Source organism: Alligator mississippiensis, chromosome 1 (genome assembly GCF_030867095.1).
Source record: "Alligator mississippiensis isolate rAllMis1 chromosome 1, rAllMis1, whole genome shotgun sequence".
In the NCBI taxonomy this organism is placed as follows: Eukaryota; Metazoa; Chordata; order Crocodylia; family Alligatoridae; genus Alligator; species Alligator mississippiensis.
The window spans coordinates 8,936,471-8,956,666 of record NC_081824.1 but is presented as its reverse complement, the minus strand read 5'-3'; the positions used below and the strand labels follow the sequence as shown (position 1 = coordinate 8,956,666).

The following is a 20,196-nucleotide window of genomic DNA, read 5'->3' as shown; positions in this document are numbered from 1 at the left end:
GTTGCATCCCTGCCAGGCCAGTGGGTGGTGCTTTTGCATGGGTCTACACAGGGGGCACAACCAGGTGCAGGGCGCTGGTGCGTTTGGAAGAGGCCCGGGCTGTACCCTGACACAGCACAACCCTGCTGGAGCTCAGGAGTCCCCACTACGCAAGCGCATGGGAAAGCCGCGCGCGGGAAGCGGGCTGCAGCCGCACTGCGCATGCTCCGCCTGGTTCCCCCTGCATTCGCCGGACTGGTGGGGGGGTGGAACGTGGAATGTTTGCGGGTGCCATGGAGACGGCGTTGCCCGGCGACGGCCCCGGAGCGCGCGCCGGCCATGAGCTCCCGCCCGGCGCAGGGGCTGCCGCTGCTGCCCGGCTTCAGCTTCCTCGACCCCACGGTGAGCGCGGCCCCACGGGGGACCATGCACCCAGGGGACCCCCTGCACCCACGTGGAACTTCCCCTGCACCCCATGGGCCTCCTGCACCCACGGGGGACTCTCCCAGTACCCCACGGGGGACCCCCCTACACTCCATGGACCCCCCCTGCACCCACGGGGACCCCCCTGTGTCCTACGGACCCTGCCCTGCACCCACAGCCCCCCCTTGAACCCCTCTGCACCCCACAGGTGACCCCCTGCACCCCATGGACCCCCCCAGTCCCCATGGGGGAACCCCCTGCACAGGCCACCCCTTGCACCCGATTCTCCCCCTGCATCCCATGGACCCCCTGCACCCACGGGGGACCCCCCTACACTCCATGGACCCCCCCTGCACCCACGGGGACCCCCCCTGTGTCCTATGGACCCCCTCTGCACCCATAGCCCCTCCCTTGAATCCCTCTGCACCGCACAAGTGACCCCCTCTGCACCCCACAGGCTGCCCTTTGCACCCGATTCTCCCCCTGCACCCCACAGCCCCCCTGCACCCACAGCCCCCCCCCGCATCCACACCCCCCCCTTGCAACCATTGCTCCTTGCACCCACAGGCCCCCCTGCATCCCATATTCCCCCCCCCCTGCATCCACAGCTCCCCCTTGCACCCACAGGCATCCCTGCACCCTACAGCCGCCTTGCACCTCATGGCCCCCCCTGCATCCACAGTCCCCCCCTTGCACCAACAGGCGCCCTGCATCCCATGGTCCCCCCTGTACCCACAGGGCCCATCCTCCCACTTGCAGCCCACAGCCCCCTTTACCCCACGGGCCCCTCCCTCTGCTGCACCCCATGGGAAACCGTCCCCCACACCAGTGACCCCAGCACCCCACTGGGATCCAGTGTCTCCTGGCAGCCCAGCCCCAGGGAGGGTGGGCGGGGGGAACCGGCACCTCCAGCCCAGGGACCCACAGGCCTGGGCGGGACCTCGGGTGCTCCTGAGACGGGAGCTCCTGGCCTCGCAGGGCTCCCGGGGGAGCGAAGCCCCTGAGCCGTGCTGGTGTCCGCCAGGTCCTTGGAGACACAGGACGGAGCCCTCCTGGCTTCAGGGTGACGGGACAGAGCCCCTAGATCTGTCCGACACGGCTGGGGCGGTGGCGCTCAACCTTATTGCCCTGTGGGCTGGATGGATGGTGCCCATGGTCCATCCCCGGGCCGGATCCAGCCAATGATCCCCATCCCGGTGTGCAGAAGGGGTTGGGGAACAGCCTGGCCCCGTCCAGATGTGCAGGGGAAGGGGGCTTAGCCTGGCCCTGTGAAGGGTAGGGAGGGCCCTGATCTGGTTGTGGGCTGATAGTCTGGGATAGGGGCCGTGTACTTGCCCCATACCCCCCTCCGACCCAGATATCCCTGAGATACCGAGCTCCCTGTCCCCTGATACCTCCCTGGGGCTGGGACTTTGGAGTAGGGTCCTTGTCTGCCTAATCATCCCACAGGAACCAACACCTGATACCTCAGTGAGAGCTGATGCCCTAGGCTAGGGGACCTCAGGAGCTCCCTAGCCCTCCGTGGGCTCTGCTGCCTTGAGAGGTGGGAACTCATCTTTTTTCCTAGGCAAAATCATGCTTTTCTTCTACCCCGGTGCTGTTGCAGTGGTGGGAGCAGGGCTCCTGGCAGACCTCAGCTAGTGCTTGGTTAAGAGAGGATTGCTCCGAAGTGCTGGGCTAAGGGGCAGTGATGGTCAGGAGACCTGCCTTCTCCTTCTGGCTCTGCACTTTCCCACTGGGTGGCCCGGAGTAAGTCACAACACCTCTCTCTGCCTCAGTTTCCCCAGTTACAATAATACCCTTTTGGAGTAGTAGTATTACTCAAAAGGCAAGGGGTCATTGATGTGCTCCTTTGAAAGACCAAAGGATCAGACCCACCTGGGACCCCCATTGAGCCTTACTGGAGGATCAGTGCCACACGGGTTAAAATCAAGTGTCTCCACTTTGCTTGGAATATCTTCTCCAAGCTCCTCATTTTGGCTTTGATGCTGATTTCTTAGCAGGAAACTGCCTGTCTTGTGGCCAGTGTCATACTTATGCAGGGCTCTGTTAGCATCTTGTCTTGCTTTCACCTGAACAGGCTTTGCTGCTGCTCTGTCACCGCTGGCAGAGTTGGTTTTTAAGTGAAAATGGGTAATGAATGAGATATGCGAGTGAGGTTATAAATCGAATTATGGGCCTGAACGGCAGGGAGGCTTGTTCGTGTGAATGAGACTGGACTGGTTGCTAATTTGGGGCTGGAAAGGCACGTTCTCTTAGTGCATTCGGGAATGTGTCCGCTGCCAGTCCAGGAAAGAGGACGGTGTGTGTCAAAGGCTCTATACTGAGATTCTCCTTTAGACCAAGTGTTAGGGGCCTTTTGAATTTTGAAAATACGTAGAGGCCACCGTGTGCTATGCAGTGACAGTCATAGGGCCCTAAGGGAAGTCTTAAGGTATCCCAAAGGGCCTGGCTTTTCTTTTCCTTTCTCGGAAGGAGGATCCAGTTGGATCAGCTGGCCACATCCCATCTTCTTCAGTGCCTGCAGTTGTGGGGGGTGGGATGTCACAGTGGGTGGACTCCATCTCCTCCCATTGTTTCTTCAGCCGGCCCAAACAGAGCAGGACCACCCAGACAGCACCCCCATTGCTCAGGACTGGGGTGAGAGTCTGGGTGACATCCACAGCCCTGCCACTGACTTGCTATGTGTCCTTGTCACCTCCCTGCACCATCGGTAAGCGTATTGAATAGGAACAGCGGCTCAGAACTATGTAGCTTGGCAGAGCTAATGTCCCCAAAAGGTGAGCTGTCCTAAGGAAGCTGCACCCCACATTGGATAAGAGCAGCAAAAAATAATGAGTCACTGCTGCAGCATTAGGGGCAGGCCAATGTGTGCCATGTGCACGGAGGCAGGGAGGTTTATGGTCACCACAAATAAAGCGCTACTGAGAGTCTTTGCTTTCCTCACCAAACTTTTTACTTGCACGGGCTTTAACCATGCTTGCATACACACTGCATGAATGGGTCTGTCTCCCTCGGGCGTACTCAGGAGACGGCCGGCGGAACAGCTAAGGTTCACTTCATGATCTCTAATGCCACCTTTGGGTATCTGCTGAAGCAAGGGTGTGCCTTGATTTTGCAGGGAGGAAAATATTGTGGTTTTTGTTCCCTAAGAGTTAAGTAACATAAAGGGGGATGAGAAACCTGGAGGGTGCACATTGGCCTTTGTATGATCATTCATTTTGGATACTCTTTCCTCCTAGGGTAGCATCTAGAGGCCACAACGAGAGGCTGAGGCCCCATCATGGGCTGCAAAGCAAATGACAGGCTATGCCCCAAAGAGCTTGCGGGCCAATGGACAAGACAGGCAGACACTGTGCTACCATCCCCAAGATAGTGATGGGGATCTGAAGCAACAGAGAAATAAAGGGCCAACATCCTATTCCACTTATTATGTGCCTGAGTGTTACAACATCGAGGCAGTGGAATAGATGCCTGGGGAAGTTGTGGCCTCTCCACCATGGAGGTGTTCAAGAAGAGGTTGGATAAGCATTGGGGTCAGGGATGATTTAGGAGCAGCCATGACTGTGCTGTCCTGTGAGTAGTTCACATGATTCTGGGCTTGGCTGGTCGTCACACGGGGCCGGGAAGAACGTGTTTTCCTCTCCTGTTGCTACACGTGTCAGGGGTTTATTTCCACCTGTCTTAGAAGTATTGGGTTGGATGCAGCTAAGGCTGAAGATGTTGACTGGGGGTGCCAGTGCTCATGCTGGTTAACCCCGAGCTTCCCGGCTAGAGGGTCTTGCTCCTCTGCACAGAGGCAGACTGACCACCACATTTGGGGTCAGGAAGAAATTTTGCCCCCTGGTCAGATTGCTATGGACTGTGGGGGGTTTTGCCTTCCTCCGTAGTGGAGGGCCTGACCCTCTTCCTGGGATCTCTTGAGCATATTTAAACAACCCTTGCAGTGATGGGACACTGACTGCCTTGTGTCCCCTTGCTTTACAGCTGATTAGGGTGCTGTGCCTTATGACTGTGTGACAGGGCCGATTGTATAGCTTTAGTAATAGGTTAGACAAGGATTTATATGGGACAGCAGTTCGGATAGGGATGATCATGCCTCCGGCAGGGGGGCTGGACAAGATGACCTGCAGAGGTCCCTTCCAATTCTGCTTTTAGATGATTCCACCTGGTTCGAGTCCTTGAGAAATCATGGATCTGGCTGCATTTGCAATAGAGCATCCTCGTAGCCCTCTGACTAAGTCACCCAAAGCAGTGAGGAGGAGGGAGACCCATCCTTCACTTTTTGCATGCATTGCTTTTTGGGGACCTAAGCAGTGTGGCATAGGATCTGGTACTAAGTGACTTGCCCAAGGCTGTTTGGGATGTCTGTGGCAGAGTCAGGGATTGAGCCTATTCCAGGGACTTCACCACATGACCTCCCTCTGGAGGTCTCCCTCTGTAAATCACTGTCGCCACTGGGTCCAGTGAACTGCCATGCCATCTCTCCCTGCGCTGTGTGTCAGAGAGAGGGGTTGCTTCATGTCTCAGGCATGTTGGATGTCACTTATTGGATTTCTTTCCACAGAAAACTTCTTTCCATCGCTCCCAGACTCTGGGCTACAGAAATGGCTATGCCTATGCACGACGCCCCACCGTAGGGATAGGCGGGGAGCGACTCTATGTGAACCAGCTGTCGCAGGCAGAATTGGATGAGCTGGCCAACAAGATACCCACACTGACCTATGGCAACGCCAAGCAGGCTCCACCTTCTGACTTCGTTCCAGCCCACGTGGCTTTCGACAAGAAGGTACAGAGCCTGAGGACATGACACTGTTAGCCAAACACGGGGAAGTCCGGGGAACAGGCAGTTCAGAGCATATTTTTCCAATGCCAGAGTCCTTAGTCATAGACAGCTGAGGCCCGGAGTGAAAGAGGCTTGCTTTGCCTGGGAAGAGGATTACGTTACATAAATGTTACAAGACCTTCCCATGGGCTACAATAGGACGATTCCAGCAGGAGTTTAAGAAGAGTTTGGATGACCTCTGAAAGCTTCATTTTATGGCCATGTCCCTGAAAATCATGTCCTCCGCTGTTCTCTCTGATGCTGCAATTGTAACAGATTGTGTATCAGAGAAGTCACAGTGTGGAGTTGTTCTCATCTCTTTATACCATGCTGTCCCCATGGTACCCTAATGCCTGTCCACTGCTTTCTGCTTCTATCATTAGGCTTCATCGGCGTATCCGTCGAGGGCCAGTGTGTCTGTAAGTCACTTGCCCAAGAGGAACAGTGCAGAGCAGTAGCCATTCCCTTCAAGGTTGGGGAGGGATTGTGCCCCAGCAATGATAATCCTTCTCTGATCTCCTCAGCACACAAGATAGGGAGGAGGATCTGCATATGCCAAACCAGAGGCCTAACCAACTGGGTGGATGGTGTGGAGGAGCAGAGAAGTTCATGGCCCTCACTACTCCCCATCCTCATTTAGGGCATTCAGCTGCTAGTGGATTGCAGAGGGAGCCTTCCCTGGGATGGTGATGAACCTTTGATAAATGTGCCCAAAAATGAGCCATATCCTCATGCCTTCACCAACCCTCCTTTTCTGCTTCCCCAAGTGCAATCTGGCTCTGGCATTAGTGCCACAGAGAGGAGGCAAGTGCAGGAGAGTGAGGGAGAGTCTATCTTCCATGAGAATACAGAGCCAGACAGCTCAAAAATGGTTTCCCGAGTTGGGTGTTGAGCTGCATGGGCCTTGCATTTGTAAAGTACTTGGAGAGCCCTAGAGGGCAGATGCTATATTCATTCCAGGGAGTTGCATTCAGTCCCTCGATAACCCATGCAACCAAGGACCTTGCAACAAGTAAAAGGACTCACAGTGCAATCAGTAAAAGACTCGCTGATGTTCCTGCAGTTAGTCCAAGACTAGACTGTGGACGGTAGCATAAGTCACAGTCTCTCGCGGCGTGCTTCACTTTATCTTGCTACCATTTGCATCATGCTTTGACAACCAATATGTTAATCACATCATTAAAATAATTCTCCTGTCTGCTTTTCCCATCTTTACCCATGTCGCAGGTGCTGAAGTTCGATGCCTATTTCCAGGAAGATGTCCCTATATCCGCAGAAGAGCATTACCGGATTCGCCAAGTGGCTATTTATTACTTCCTGGAAGATGACAGCATGTCTGTCATGGAGCCCATCGTGGAGAACTCAGGCATCCCTCAAGGCAAGTTCATCAAACGCCAGCGAATTCCCAAGAATAACTGCGGGGACCATTATCACTGGAAGGACCTGAATCGGGGCATGAACATCACCCTGTACGGCAGGACTTTCCGAATAGTTGACTGCGACCCATTCACACAGGTGTGTAAATGGCAAAGAGAGCAAAATGGACAGGAAAATCCTAATGACTGGAAATTAAGGCCACTAGGACCCTTCCCCACTACTCATGTAGGTTTGTTCCTAGCAGAATAGTCTCATTCCTTGGTCTAAGCCTGTTTCTAAATTCAGCTGAGTCCTGGCTCATCTTAGCACACAAATAGGTGTGAGATTTAAGTCACAGTCACTGGAACTGAAGGGGCAACGTAAAACCTTTATCATTTATTAATAATTCTGTTGTTATTACAGTCGCACTTGGAGGTCCCAGCCCTGTTGTGCCAGGTGATGTGGAAACACTGAGCTTGCAGCCTTGTGACAACACATTAATGGCCCAGATGACTTCCCCTAGGTGTTCCTGGAGAGCCAAGGAATTGAACTGAACCCTCCGGAGAAGATGATTTTCGACCCTTACACAGAACTCCGCAAGATGCCTCTGCGCAAGTACATCACACCGTCCGACTTTGACCAGCTCAAACAGTTTCTCACCTATGACAAGCAGGTGAGGGAGTCCTCGGTGCCTTCCCTGGGGTGGGTAGTTTCTAAACCCACCTGTCATTGCCTGTCTACAGGGCAAAATGTTTCAGGCAAGGTGTTGCCTGAGCATATGTTTGTGGATGCCTGTGAGCAAATGCCTTTGCCCAGCCTGTTCAGTAGGCAGTCCACAAGTTGTGCAGGGTCTAAACTCACCCCTTTCCAGGGGTCTGGCTTTGCTAATAAAGACAAGGACAGAAAGATAACGAATTCTCCTGTCTTCTCCCCACACTTGGCTGCCTCTAGAATTTCTTTCTCAGCCCGTCCCAGAGATGCTCCTTTTCTTTTCATAGATTCATAGATGTTAGGGTCGGAAGGGACCTCAATAGATCATCGAGTCCGACCCCCTGCATAAGCAGGAAAGAGTGCTGGGTCTAGATGAGCCCAGCTAGATGCTTATCTAACCTCCTCTTGAAGACCCCCAGGGTAGGGGAGAGCACCACCTCCCTTGGGAGCCCGTTCCAGACCTTGGCCACTCGAACTGTGAAGAAGTTCTTCCTAATGTCCAGTCTAAATCTGCTCTCTGCTAGCTTGTGGCCATTGTTTCTTGTAACTCCCGGGGGCGCCTTGGTGAATAAATACTCACCAATTCCCTTCTGTGCCCCGGTGATGAACTTATAGGCAGCCACAAGGTCGCCTCTCAACCTTCTCTTGCGGAGGCTGAAAAGGTCCAGTTTCTCTAGTCTCTCCTCGTAGGGCTTGGTCTGCAGGCCCTTAACCATACAAGTGGCCCTTGTCTGGACCCTCTCCAGGTTATCCGTATCCTTCTTGAAGTGTGGCGCCCAGAATTGCACGCAGTACTCCAACTGCGGTCTGACCAGCGCCCGATAGAGGGGAAGTATCACCTCCTTGGACCTATTCTGCTGATGCACGATAAAGTGCCATTGGCTTTTTTGATGGCTTCGTCACACTGCCGACTCCTGTTCATTTTGGAGTCCACTAGGACTCCAAGATCCCTTTCCACCTCTGTGCCACCCAGCAGGTCATTCCCTAGGCTGTAGGTGTGCTGGACATTTTTCCTCCCTAGGTGCAGCACTTTGCATTTCTCCTTGTTGAACTGCATCCTGTTGTTTTCTGCCCACTTGTCCAACCTGTCCAGGTGTGCCTGCAGCTGTTCCCTGCCCTCTGGCGTGTCCACTTCTCCCCATAGCTTTGTGTCATCTGCAAACTTGGACAGAGTACATTTCACTCCCTCGTCCAAGTCACTGATGAAGACATTAAAAAGTATCGGTCCAAGGACTGAGCCCTGCGGGACCCCACTGCCCACACCCTTCCAGGTCGAAACCGACCCATCTACCACGAGTCTCTGGGTGCGACCCTCTAGCCAATTCGCCAATTTGAATTTTTGGTCAAATTCTGTTGAGTTGGGGTAACCATTCACTTGCCTCGGTGACTCAGCAGAGCCCACTCCCTTCTTCCACAGCAGGATAGACGAGTAGGAACAGAGCAGAGTGTTTTTGGGCAAATACCCCCTATCTAGAGGGATTTTGTTGGGAGCCCGCAATCCACTAACCCCTGCCTATTCGGTCTTCTATCCTTTCCCTTTCGTTTCAGGAACATGTTAAGCCCTGTAGACCCAAAGACTACTCCAAGGTCCCTGAGTCTCTGCCCAGCACAGCAGGCCCTTGGAGGACTGTCCCACATAGTAATACTTCTCAGAGTACCTTCCTTGGTGTTCCTTTAATCACTGTATCATAGTATCAGAGTACTTAGGGTCGGAAGGGACCTAAACAGATCATCAGGCCCGACCCCCCACCCCAGGCAGGAATGGGTGCTGGGATCATATCACCCCAGGCAAATATCTGTCCAGCCTCCTCTTGAAGACCTCCAAGGTAGGAGAGAGCACCACCTCCCTTGGGAGCCCATTGCAGAGCCTGGCAGCCCGAACTGTAAAGTAATGTCTCCTGATGTCCAGCCTGAACCTTCTCTCTAACAATTTGTGGCCGTTATTCCTAGTAACCCCGGGTGGTGCCCAGGGGAACAGAGCCTCCCCCAATCCCCACTGGTCCCCCCTGGTGAGTTTGTAAATGGCCACCAGATCCCTCTCAGCCTTCTTTTGTGGAGGCTGAATAGGTTCAGGCCCTAGCCTCTCTTTGTAGGGCCTGCCTTGCTGCCCTGTGACCATGTAAGTGGCCCTCCTCTGGGCCCTCCTGAAGTGCGGTGCCCAGAACTGGACACAGTACTCCAACTGTGGCCTGACCAGTGTCGCATAGAGGGGAAGGATCACCTCCTTGGACCTGTTTGTGATGCATCTAGATGCACAACAAGGTGCAGTTAGCCTTACTGACTGCTTCCTCGCATTAGCGGCTCATGTTCATCCTGGAGTCAACAATGACCCCGAGATCCTTTTCTGCCATCATGTTGACAAGAAGGCTGTTCCCCAGCCTATATGTGTGTTGCTGTTTCCCTCTCCCTAGATGCAGCACCATGCACTTGTCTGCATTGAACTCCATCCTATTCTCATCCTCCCACCTCTGCAATTTGTCTAGATCTAGCTGGATTCTGTCCCTCCCCTCCAGCATGCCCGCCTCGCCCCACATCTTGGTGTCGTCAGCAAATGTGGACAGCGTGTTTTCCACATCCACATCCAGATCGCTGATGAAGCTGTTGAACAGTACAGGTCCCAGGACCGAGCCCTGGGGGACTTCACTGCCCACATCCCTCCAGGTTGAAAACAACCCATCCACCACCACTCTCTGGGTGCAACCATCTAGCCAATTTGGCACCCATTTGACTGTGTAGGCATCAGTGCCACAGTCACCAAGTTTTTTTAAGAGTATGTGGTGGGAAACCATGTCAAAGGCCTTCTTAAAGTCCAGAAAGACGACATCTACCCCAACACCCTCATCCAGGGACTTTGTGACCTGATCATAAAAAGAAACCAGGTTAGTCAGGCAGGACCTGCCCTCAATGAACCCATGTTGGTTGCCCCTGAGCATTATCTCTCCTGCTGGGCCCTTGCAGATGTGCTCCTTGATGATTTTCTCAAAGGTATTCCCAAGGACTGAGATAAGACTGACTGGCCTATAATTGCTGGGGTCTTCTTTTCTCTGTCCTCTTCCTCGTGCTCCCTGAATTAACCTAAGCAATCTCTGTGCCTTCTCAGTGTTTGTAGATAAGCACCCTCTCCCAGGAGCTACTCCTTGGTGAAGCCAGGCTTATTTGGTTCCAGCCATACCTTTCCAGCCCCTAAATGCTCAGCACTGCTTCCATTACACCCACAACTCACTGAAAACTGCCCCAGGAGTGCAGGATACGCCAAGAGTTTTGCACAGGGGTCTGTGTGTGGTGAACACTTACAAGCACAGCCCCAAATCGCAGTGACTTTCCTCAGAGAGGGTGCTTTTATGGCTTTTCTCTGAGAGTCCTGTCCCTCACCTGGCTTTCTGATATCCCCAGGTCCTTCGTTTCTATGCCATATGGGAGAATGCCAACAGCATGTGTGATGAGAAGCGGTCTTTCATCATCCATTACTACTTGGCAGACGACACAGTGGAGGTTCGGGAAATCCATGAGAAGAATGATGGCAGGGATCCCTTCCCAGTGCTGATGAAACGCCAGCACCTGCCCAAAACCCTTGTGGACAAGAAGAGTAAGAGCCTGTGTCTGTGTGTGTACCCCTTTCGGTCAGCAGGCATTTCCAGTGTCCTTGTGTGCACGGGTGAGTGCATTTGAACGTGGATGTCTGCATGAGTGGCTGGATGCCGTGTGTGCGCCCGTGTACAGGTGTGTGTGGCTGTGTACAGTCTGTATCATTTATCCCAGAAATGTTTCTGGAAACTAAAATATCTTTCCATCATTGTCAATAGAAATCTCTCTTGGTTTTAAAGCCTTTAACTTCCTGCTTCTGTTTTCCAAAATAAATTAATCATCACTGGTCTGTCCCTAGCCCTTTGAAGGTGTTGACACCTGCCAAGCATGTGCAGACTCTTCTCACATCTCCAGTCATGTGTAAGGATGAAGACTAACTTCTAGCTAATTAACCTGACTTTTCCTCCACCCCACCCTACTCAGAAACCTTCCCCAGCTGCGTGCTGGAGATCTCTGATCAGGAGGTGCAAGAGTGGTTCACTGCCAAAGATTTAGCAGTTGGCAAGTCCGTCACCCTCCTGGGACGCACCTTCTTCATCTATGACTGCGACAAATTCACACAACACTTCTATCAAGAGAGATTTGGCCTGGACTTCCAGCCAGTGCATATAAAGCAGCAACCACCAGAGGAGGTCCCACAGGTAACGGGAGAGAGATCACAGGGGGCTAAGGGATGTAATCCATTTGTCACAATGTGGCAAAGACCACGTGCTTTGCAGTGTGCTGTTATAATAAGCTTCTTAGAAATATTTTCTTCTCCTAATATTTGCGTGTTATTAAAGAGGTTGAAGTTAAGAATATGCCAGATGGAAAAACATGCATCTGTTGATGCATGTTTCTGTCATCTGTCATGTTTCTGTCATCTGTCATGCCCTATCCTATACAGAAGTGAAATATAGCTAGTGGCTGCTTCAGCAGTTAATATCACTGCTGACCAACATGCTAGCTGGACACATCTACACATGCATTTAACGCTATTTGGCTTTGCTGTGCAGTAAATTTACTGTGCAGTAGACTAATTTACTGTGCAGTAAGCACCTGCATGTGTAGATGGTGACACTTTACTGTGCAGTAGATTAGTTTACTGTGCAATAAAGCGTCTCATGTGGACACAGCCGCCGTCAAGCAAAAGGCACCTGCTAGTGCTCTGGAAAATACTATGGCTATAATCCTGTTTGATATCTAAGGTGCCTAACTGTGATCTTGTTCCATCTTGCTTGAGTTCCTGAAAAAATGTTAGCACAGAAGGTGGGTGAGGTCCTCTTTCTCCTTCTTGCTGCTTTTTGTGACTTAGTTTAAGCTTTATCATGCATCTTCATCTTAGCCAAAAGACTATTATTGGCTTTTCCAGTATTAATCATTGAAATTAATGTGAGTTAAACATCTATATGTCTGCTATCTGACCTAGGGGCCTGGCTCCCATTCAATTCTGAAAGGACGTGTGCATTCCCAGCTCACTTCGGCACTTCCGATAACATTATCTTGAATAACAATGCCTCTCTTCAGCTCACTAGATCACAGTAGATAGGAATTGTATTAGCTGATTTTAGCAGCAGAGCCACGTTCTGCTGCGTCTGATCCTGCTAGCTGCAGCTGTAAGGTGTAGCTGGGAGTGAGGGAGTTGGATTCTGTCCCTCTCTAGCTATTGTCCCCCAAATCATTCAGCCAGGTCCATACCTGTGGGCTCCTGCTGCTGACAGCTATAGGATTGCCCAGATATGGCTGAGGGCACAGCCTGACCTGCAGAACTGTGGGCAGTGGTGCTTGGAAGAAAAGCACCCAGCTGGTTACCCCAGGAGAGTTGGCAGCACTGGCAGTTTGTTAAAACCAACCTTATTGCTGATGCTATTCAATCTGGAGACGGAGAGGCAATGCAGCTGGGACCCCAGAGGGCCATTTTTACTGAGCCCCTTTTCTGAGTAATTAGTACAGAGCCAGTCTTGACTTTGTAATGGAGACAGTGACTTGAGATTCCTGTACCTAAAACCCTGGGGTATTAATGGTGGGGAGAACATTAGAGCCCTTAGTTGTGATGGTACCCGGTGATGTAATTCTCATCAAACAGGGCTTTTCCCATGAATTGCTCCCTGAAGGGTGTCTTTATAACCACTGCTGCCTCTTCTCTCTCACACATGCAGATTATTCCTCCCTACAACGGCTTTGGCTTCCTGGAAGACTCCCTTCAGAATTGCTTCTCCCTCCTTCCAAGACCCCCCAAGAAAAACATCATTAAGATGCTAGAGAATGACCACAAAGTGCTGCGGTACCAGGTGACACTGGTAAGTGCTTTCCTTCACCTCCTGGTACCCAGGGGGATGGGGCGTCTTTTGCTGGCTTTTCCTGCTTTGTCCCATCCAGTCCTGATCTGAATCAATGGAACAAGGAAGATCTCTGCAAACCAGAGAACGATCCTCTCCCCGAGAGGTTCCCTGTGTTCAAGTATTCATTTCATGATAAGTGGCCATATTGGAGGATAGACAAGTTGAAGGATTGGGCCAAAAGGAATCCCATGAGGTTCAACAAGGACTAGTGCAAAGTCCTGTACTTAGGAGGGAAAAATCCCATGCACCGGGGCAGGCTGGGGCTGACTGGCTGGGCAGCAGCTCTGCAGAAAAGGACCTGGGGGTGACAGTGGACAATGAGCTGAATACGAGCCAGCAGTGTGCTCTTGTTGCCAAGAAGGTCAATGGCACACTGGGCTACATTGGCAGGAGTGTACCAATAGGCTCCAACAGCCAGTAGGTCAAGGAAAGTGATTCTTCCCCTCTATTCAGCACTGGGGAGGCCACATCTGGAGTCCTGTGGCCAGCTTTAGGCCCACCCACTACAGAAAGCACGTGGACAAATTGGAGGGAGTCCAGCGAAGGGCAACAAAAACGGTTTGGGGGGTGGGCACATGACTTATGAGGAAAGACTGGGGGATCTGGGCTTATTTAGTTTAGAGAAGAGGAGATGGAGAGGAGACTTAATAGCAGTCTTTAGCTACCTGAAGGGGGGTTCAAAAGAGGATGGAGCTGGACCATTCTCAGTGGGGGCAGGTGACAGAACAAGGAGCAATGAAGTTTAGGTTTCATAGTTTCATAGTAGCTAGGGTCAGGAGGGACCTGATCAGATCATCTAGCCTGACCCCCTGCCACAGGCAGGAATGAATACTGGGTTCCCAAGACCCCAGACAGGTGATCATCCAACCTCCGCTTGAATTTGCCCAAGGTAGGGTTGAGGACCACTTCCCTGGGAAGTTGGTTCCAGATTCTGGCCACCCTAACTAAAATATTGCCTTCTGATCTACAACCTAAACCTATTCTCCATCAGCTTATGACCATTGTTCCTCGTCACCCCAGGTGGTGCTGGGGAGAAAAGGGCTCTGCCTATTTGCTGTCCATCTCCCCTGATGAGTTTGTAGGCAGCCACCAGGTCCCCCCTCAGCCTCCTCTTGCTGAGGCTGAACAGGTTCAGGTCCCTCAGTCTCTCCTCATAGGGCCTGTCCTGCTGCCCTCTCACCAAGCGGGTGGCCCTCCTCTGAACCCTCTCCAGGCTGGACACATCCCTTCTGAAGTGCGGTGCCCAGTGCTGGACACAGTACTCCAACTGCGCCCTGACCAAAGTCGCATAGAGGGGGAGTATCGCCTCTCTGGACTGGCTTGAGATGCACCTTTGGATGCATGACAAGGTATGATTGGCCTTGCTGGCTGTGGTCCGGCATCGGCGGCTCATGTTCATCTTGGAGTCCATAACGACTCCCAGATCCCTTTCCGCCTCTGTGCTTTCAAGAGGGGAACTCCCCGGCCTGTATGTGCGCTGTGGATTCCTTCTCCCAAAGTGCAGCACCCGGCATTTGTCTACGTTGAACCCCATCCTATTCTCGTCTGCCCACTTTTGTAGTCTGTCTAAATCTAGTTGCAGCCTCTCTCTCCCTTCAAATGTGTCCACCTCGCCCCACATCTTAGTGTCATCAGCAAACTTGGACAATGTGTTTTCCACCCCCTCATCCGAGTTGCTGATAAAGATGTTAAACAGTGCGGGCCCGAGGCCTGAGCCCTGGGGGACCCCACTGCTCACATCTCGCCAGGTTGAGTACAACCCGTCCACCACTACTCTGGGTGTGCCCCATCAGCCAATTTTTTACCCATCCAACTGTGTAGGCACCCACCTAACTCAGGTTAGATATTCAGAAGAATTTTCTCACTCGGAGGGTAGTGAAACACTGGAACAGGTTACCCATGGAGGTGGTAGAAGCTCCATCCTTAGGGGTTTTCAAAACCCAGCTAAACAAAGCTTTGGCTGGGATGATCTAGTTGGGGCTGGTCCAGCTTGGAGCAGGGGGCTGGACTAGATGTGACCTCCTGAGGTCGCTTCCAACCCTCATTTTCTATGATTTTATGATCCTATATTAAGGGAGGATAAAAGTGGGACCAGATGGGACTAAGCAGTCCTGCTCCCAAACCCAGTGCAGTCAGCACAGGCGCCCACTGACTTCACCACGTTGGGCTGGCCCTCGTGAGAACAGCAGTGCAGCTGGAGCCTTCCCTCTGACAGCCATCTGGCCTCCTCACATCCATGCCTGCTCATTATTACACTGCCTGCTTTCAGGACTGCCTTCAAATGCATCCCCTCCTCCTCCTCCCACAGGCTAGTCCCGGGTTCAGGAACCAGCTGTGCCCCATTATGTGGGGCCTGCTGGCTGCCAAAGCAGAGGCAATTTGATATCTCGGAAGCTACCGAAAGAACCTGTGTGGGCGTTGCACTTTTCGTGCAGGAGCAGTTTTTACAGGGGCCTTCCCCTGCCACCTTCCTGTCGCCATCTGGAAGGTCAATGGCATTTCCCACACTACCCTCGGCTGTATGAATTCAAGCCCCTCTACAACCTAAAGCAGCCCTTTTCAGACATAAGACACCCCGGGGAAATGCTAGCTCTTAGTTTTCACTTGTTTTGTGACTACAGAAAAATAATAGAGGGGTTTTTGCCTTCTTTTGTAGCAGAGGGCATGCCCCTGTACATGAGGTCTCTTGAGTTAACAACCTTTTATAGAAACAAGACACTGGCTGCTGTGGTGTCCCTGCTTTACCTGTGGCAGGTTAGGGTGTTATGCCTTGTGTTGTGTCAGGGTTGATGGGAGTTTTACAAAGAGGTTAGATAAGGGATTTGTATGGGATGGCTTGACTATATTTCATGGTGTCCATGGTTTTATTACTGTACATTGTGCTCACTGCTGCTCTTGTTGGCCTGCTCAGATTGAATGACCTAGGATTTTAGACCCTTAGCTTATGGCAGGTCATTAGGGGCAACTTGTGAGTGTCCAAGCCGGGGGACTTTAGCTCTGGATGTCCACATATGCCTTTCCCAACCCCACAGCTCACTCCTTCCATTCACTTCTCCAGGAGTCTCCAGACCCCATTGACAGGAAGCGATGTTTCATCCTCTCCTATTTCCTTTCCACGGACATGATCAGCATCTACGAGCCGCCCGTTCGCAATTCGGGGATCATCGGAGGCAAATACCTTGGGAAGACCAAAGTCCCCAAGCCAGGCAGCACGGTGGAGAATCCCACCTACTACGAGCCAGCTGACCTCACCATCGGGGCCACAGTCAAAGGTGGGTCTGGCTGTGGCCCTAGTGCCCGGTCAGAGCACCTGTATCTCAGACTAGCTCATTGCTTTCAGTGGTTTTTCTGACTTCTGCTGCTGATATTGCATAGGCTGTTTGCAAACAGCCAGCCCTGGGCCATGCAGAGTCCAGCTCATCAGGGGATAGATGTAAATTGTCATGGTTGCATTGACTTCCATGGGTGCTCCCGCCTTTACTGTGTATCAAAAGGGAGCACAGCATTTGGTTAGCTGATGTCCTGGGATATGCCAGCTTTCCAAGACTGGATTGGGCCTGGAAGCCACTAGCATGGACCATAAATGCCTCCACCAAGGGAAATCACCCTCATACTATGTGTTAAATCTCCAGTGCTCAGTAGAAATTTACCCTAGGGTCAAGTCCGAGGCCTTCACTCAGTAGCTTGACTTGCACTGAGTGAGTTCAGAAGGAGCCTTTTCACTCTGAGCCCCCAGAGCAGGGAGCTCCCTTTATCCCACAGGGATAAAGTGCCTTGCCCAGGCATGCAGGTGTGCAAACTGCTGTGTTCTCCTTTGCCCAGTGTTTGGCCACAGGTTCGTCATCACTGACGCCGATGAGTACGTCCTGAATTACGCAGAGAGCAACCCCGACGTTTTCCCTGCGGCAACACTGCAGTCTCTGCGGGATCACTTTGCCCCTCGCCGAGCAGCAAAGCAGGCTACTGAGAGGTAGGCGTGGATGGGCAGTGGGTGAAAGCTGGTGAGAACGAGGGCTTATGGCACATCATTTGCTTGCAAGCTGGTTAGAGGGAGGGGAGTGAATTGTTTCCAAGAGCTCCCATGTCCTTTTGTTTGCTGTCGGGGCAGGGGCCGGATCAGGGATGCAAGTGGCCACCAGACATTTGAGTGTTGGAGCCCATAAGACCAAGACTTAGATCAAGTCTGCCAAGAGGAACTCCCACATCCTGACACTTCCCCTCTCCCTTCCTCTCCAGCGAGTTGTCTGCAACAGGAACTAACAGGCAGGAGCTGGAGGAGTTAGTTATGCAGGTTCAGGATCAGATGAGGCAGCATAACTACCTGAGCAACGGCAGCCTGCGGGAGGCCTTCCTTCTCCAGGACAAGGATGGCTCCGGTTTCCTGGACAAAGCAGAGTTCCTTGCCCTCTGCACCCGTTTTAACCTGCCGATCAGCGATGCCCTGGTGAATAAGGTCAGAAAACATCCCACTCAGGCCTGCTTTGGCATTCAACAGGCAAAGCCTGTCCCTTCTTAGCAGGACTTTCCCCATCAGCTTCCCCAAGCCAGGCACCATGGGGTTGGGTTGGGTGTCTCTCCTGGGCCACTGAGCAGGGGGTGATAAAGGAGGAAGGCAGGTCATAGGGGAGCTATCCCATGGCAGTACCCAGGGGTGGAGCTGCCTTCACTTTGCCCACCTCTGGACTGCAGAAGCTGACCTCCCCTACTCCAGAGTGGCTGCCATGACCTGTCTCCTGGACTTATCCAGCCCTTTATCACAAAACCCAGGAGGAGCATCCACTGCCACCCACCCCCTTCTAATACCCCAGATCCAGTGATTGAAGCAGCAGCAGGATGGGGAGACCTGGGTTCAGGTCCTTCCTCTGCCTGACGTCAGGCCATTTGTCACTGCTACTCCCACCTCCCAGGGAGTCTGTAGCCTTTTGGGGAGGAAATTCATGCAGGGGTGGGAAGAACTGGGCTCCAGCAAGCACGATAGTATTTTGTATTGAGTCCTCAGTGGACCAGGGTCTCCTTACGCCTAGACGAGCGCCCTCACCCCTAGGCACTAGGTGAGGCGGGTAGAAGAACGCCTGCTTTGTGCATCCTGATGGAGCTGGGGCATAGACTAGGCCGTGAGTGGCTCAGACAGGTCTGTGCACGCGGAGAGACAGACAGCACAAGGATGCTGCTGCTCCATCATAAGGCAGCAGCTGACGGAGAAAGGGTGTGCTCTACCAATCTCAATTTTAGGCTCAGGCGCAGGTGTCACAGTCATAAGCTGCCTGCCAGCACCAGTGACTATGACTTGAAGCAGTCCAGCTGGCTTGCCATGAAAGTGCTCCAAGCCTAAGAGGGCAGGTGTGCTGAGTCTTCACCGCTGCCACCACCACAGACCATCCCAAGGGCCAGGAAACCACACACTTGGTTAACAGGCCAAGCAGCAACAGAGCTGCGGTGCCCTCGGCGAGATTTGTGGGACGTCATGGGCTGCCTCGTAAGAAATAGGACTGGCACACACATGGGAGGGGAGAAATATAATATTCCTGGAGCAAGGGCTTCTCAGCAGAAGCGCTGCTTGCTTCAGAGCCAGTGCAGAAACACTCTCCACTTGGGAGGAAGAGATATGAAACAGGAGAAGGTGATATTCCCCTCATTTTTTGTTGCTTTAGCAAACTATTAACATCTCATTTCCCGAAGCCCCCAGCCAATTTGGAGGAGGTACTATTAAATTGTGCTGTTAATTTGCATTGCAGCAAAGACCCCATCCACAACTGGTGCCCCATTGTACTGGGAACTGAGGGGGCCAGAAGAGACCCCAAGGCGTTGGGAAGAGATGATGGTTGCTTGTTGTAACAAATCCCCCTTTCCTGCCCCTTGCAGCCACAGCGCAGCTCTTTGTAAGCGGGGCTGCGTTAGCACAGTTCTCCACCCAGACCAGTAAACCCAGTTTCTTAACAGGGCTGAGAACCGCAGGGGGAGGTCTGTAACTGGTGGAGGTTTCCTCTCTAGCAGCACCTGGTCATGGGCATATCCCTTTAAATGAAATGCTAATACCTGCAACCTCTCATCTCCTTGTACTGCTGTTTCTTCCCTAGCTGATCAGCCTCTGTTTGCACGGGGAGGACAAAATTAGCTACCACGATTTCATCAGAGCTTTCTCTTGACAACCAGGAGCAGCAACACAGCCAGTCAGCCAGGACGTCCCCAGTCAAACTGACCTTTATTAAAACATTGTACCTCTTGAACGCTTGCTCTCGACTCCTGCTTTGCTTCCTTCTTACCTGCTCGGCCTTTTCTCCACCAGGGTCCCCTCGGTCTCAGCCTTCTTCTTTGTTTCACTCGCCATCATAGATGCTGTTTCTTGAAACCAACCTCACAAGAAAAGCTTCAAATAAAATGAAGCAGCATTCCCTATTGCCTCCCCCAGACTTTTTTTTTTTGGGTGGGGGCAGGGTGCCGCTGGATAGATTGAGAACTTTAGGTCTCAGACACCCCAGTAGCTAGCAGGGCTTAATATTATGAGAAGCAAAGATTTTGACTATCCTGTTAAGGTATTACCGGTGTTGCCCTCCCTAGACAGAGGCTAGGACCTTGCTGTGTCCATCGCCAGTCTGAGTGCCAGCAGCCCCTCACTCATGAATGCGGCAAAAGGGCAGATGCATCCATCCCGCTTGAATCCAACACATCCCAAGTGCCTTAAATAGCTGAGCACTGAAATGAAGCATCCACCAAAGGTAACCCTGCTTGCTTAACAGGAAACTTGGTGCTTTGCTCTTGTGTGTCCCGAAAGCAACACATCCTGCCACCAGCCAGGGAGCTGCCCAGCAAATGCAGTGGTGGTTGAAGCTCCTGGAGAATGGACTTGGGATAAGCACGCTGCCTCCACCCCTCCAACGCTTCACCTGTTCACCTGCCATCTCAGAAACATTGGGTCCCATTTGAAAACACTTGAGAGCTTTGTGTTAGTCCCCTCTTGAGTGTCAAGAAAGTCATGATTGGGGAAGCCTAAGGCAC

General features: G+C 52.4%; 1 protein-coding gene across 1 annotated transcript; it reads left to right on the top strand.

Moving 5' to 3' along the window:
• Positions 1 to 273: 273 nt before the first annotated feature.
• Positions 274 to 19,432, top strand: EFHC1 (EF-hand domain containing 1). Its single transcript, XM_014599606.3, has 11 exons — positions 274 to 381; positions 4,970 to 5,191; positions 6,455 to 6,742; positions 7,107 to 7,256; positions 10,688 to 10,880; positions 11,303 to 11,520; positions 13,018 to 13,158; positions 16,259 to 16,472; positions 17,023 to 17,170; positions 17,437 to 17,653; positions 19,278 to 19,432. The coding sequence occupies exons 1-11, from the start codon at positions 319 to 321 to the stop codon at positions 19,344 to 19,346; spliced, it is 1,923 nt and encodes a 640-aa protein (XP_014455092.1). The 5' UTR covers positions 274 to 318; the 3' UTR covers positions 19,347 to 19,432.
• Positions 19,433 to 20,196: the final 764 nt, after the last annotated feature.

Coding starts and splice junctions, on each gene's coding strand:
- EFHC1 (XM_014599606.3), top strand. CDS start 319: ATGAGCTCCCGCCCGGCGCAGGGGCTGCCGCTGCTGCCCGGCTTCAGC. Junction 6,743..7,106: donor ACTGCGACCCATTCACACAG/GTGTGTAAATGG, acceptor GACTTCCCCTAG/GTGTTCCTGGAGAGCCAAGG. Junction 13,159..16,258: donor TGCGGTACCAGGTGACACTG/GTAAGTGCTTTC, acceptor TCACTTCTCCAG/GAGTCTCCAGACCCCATTGA.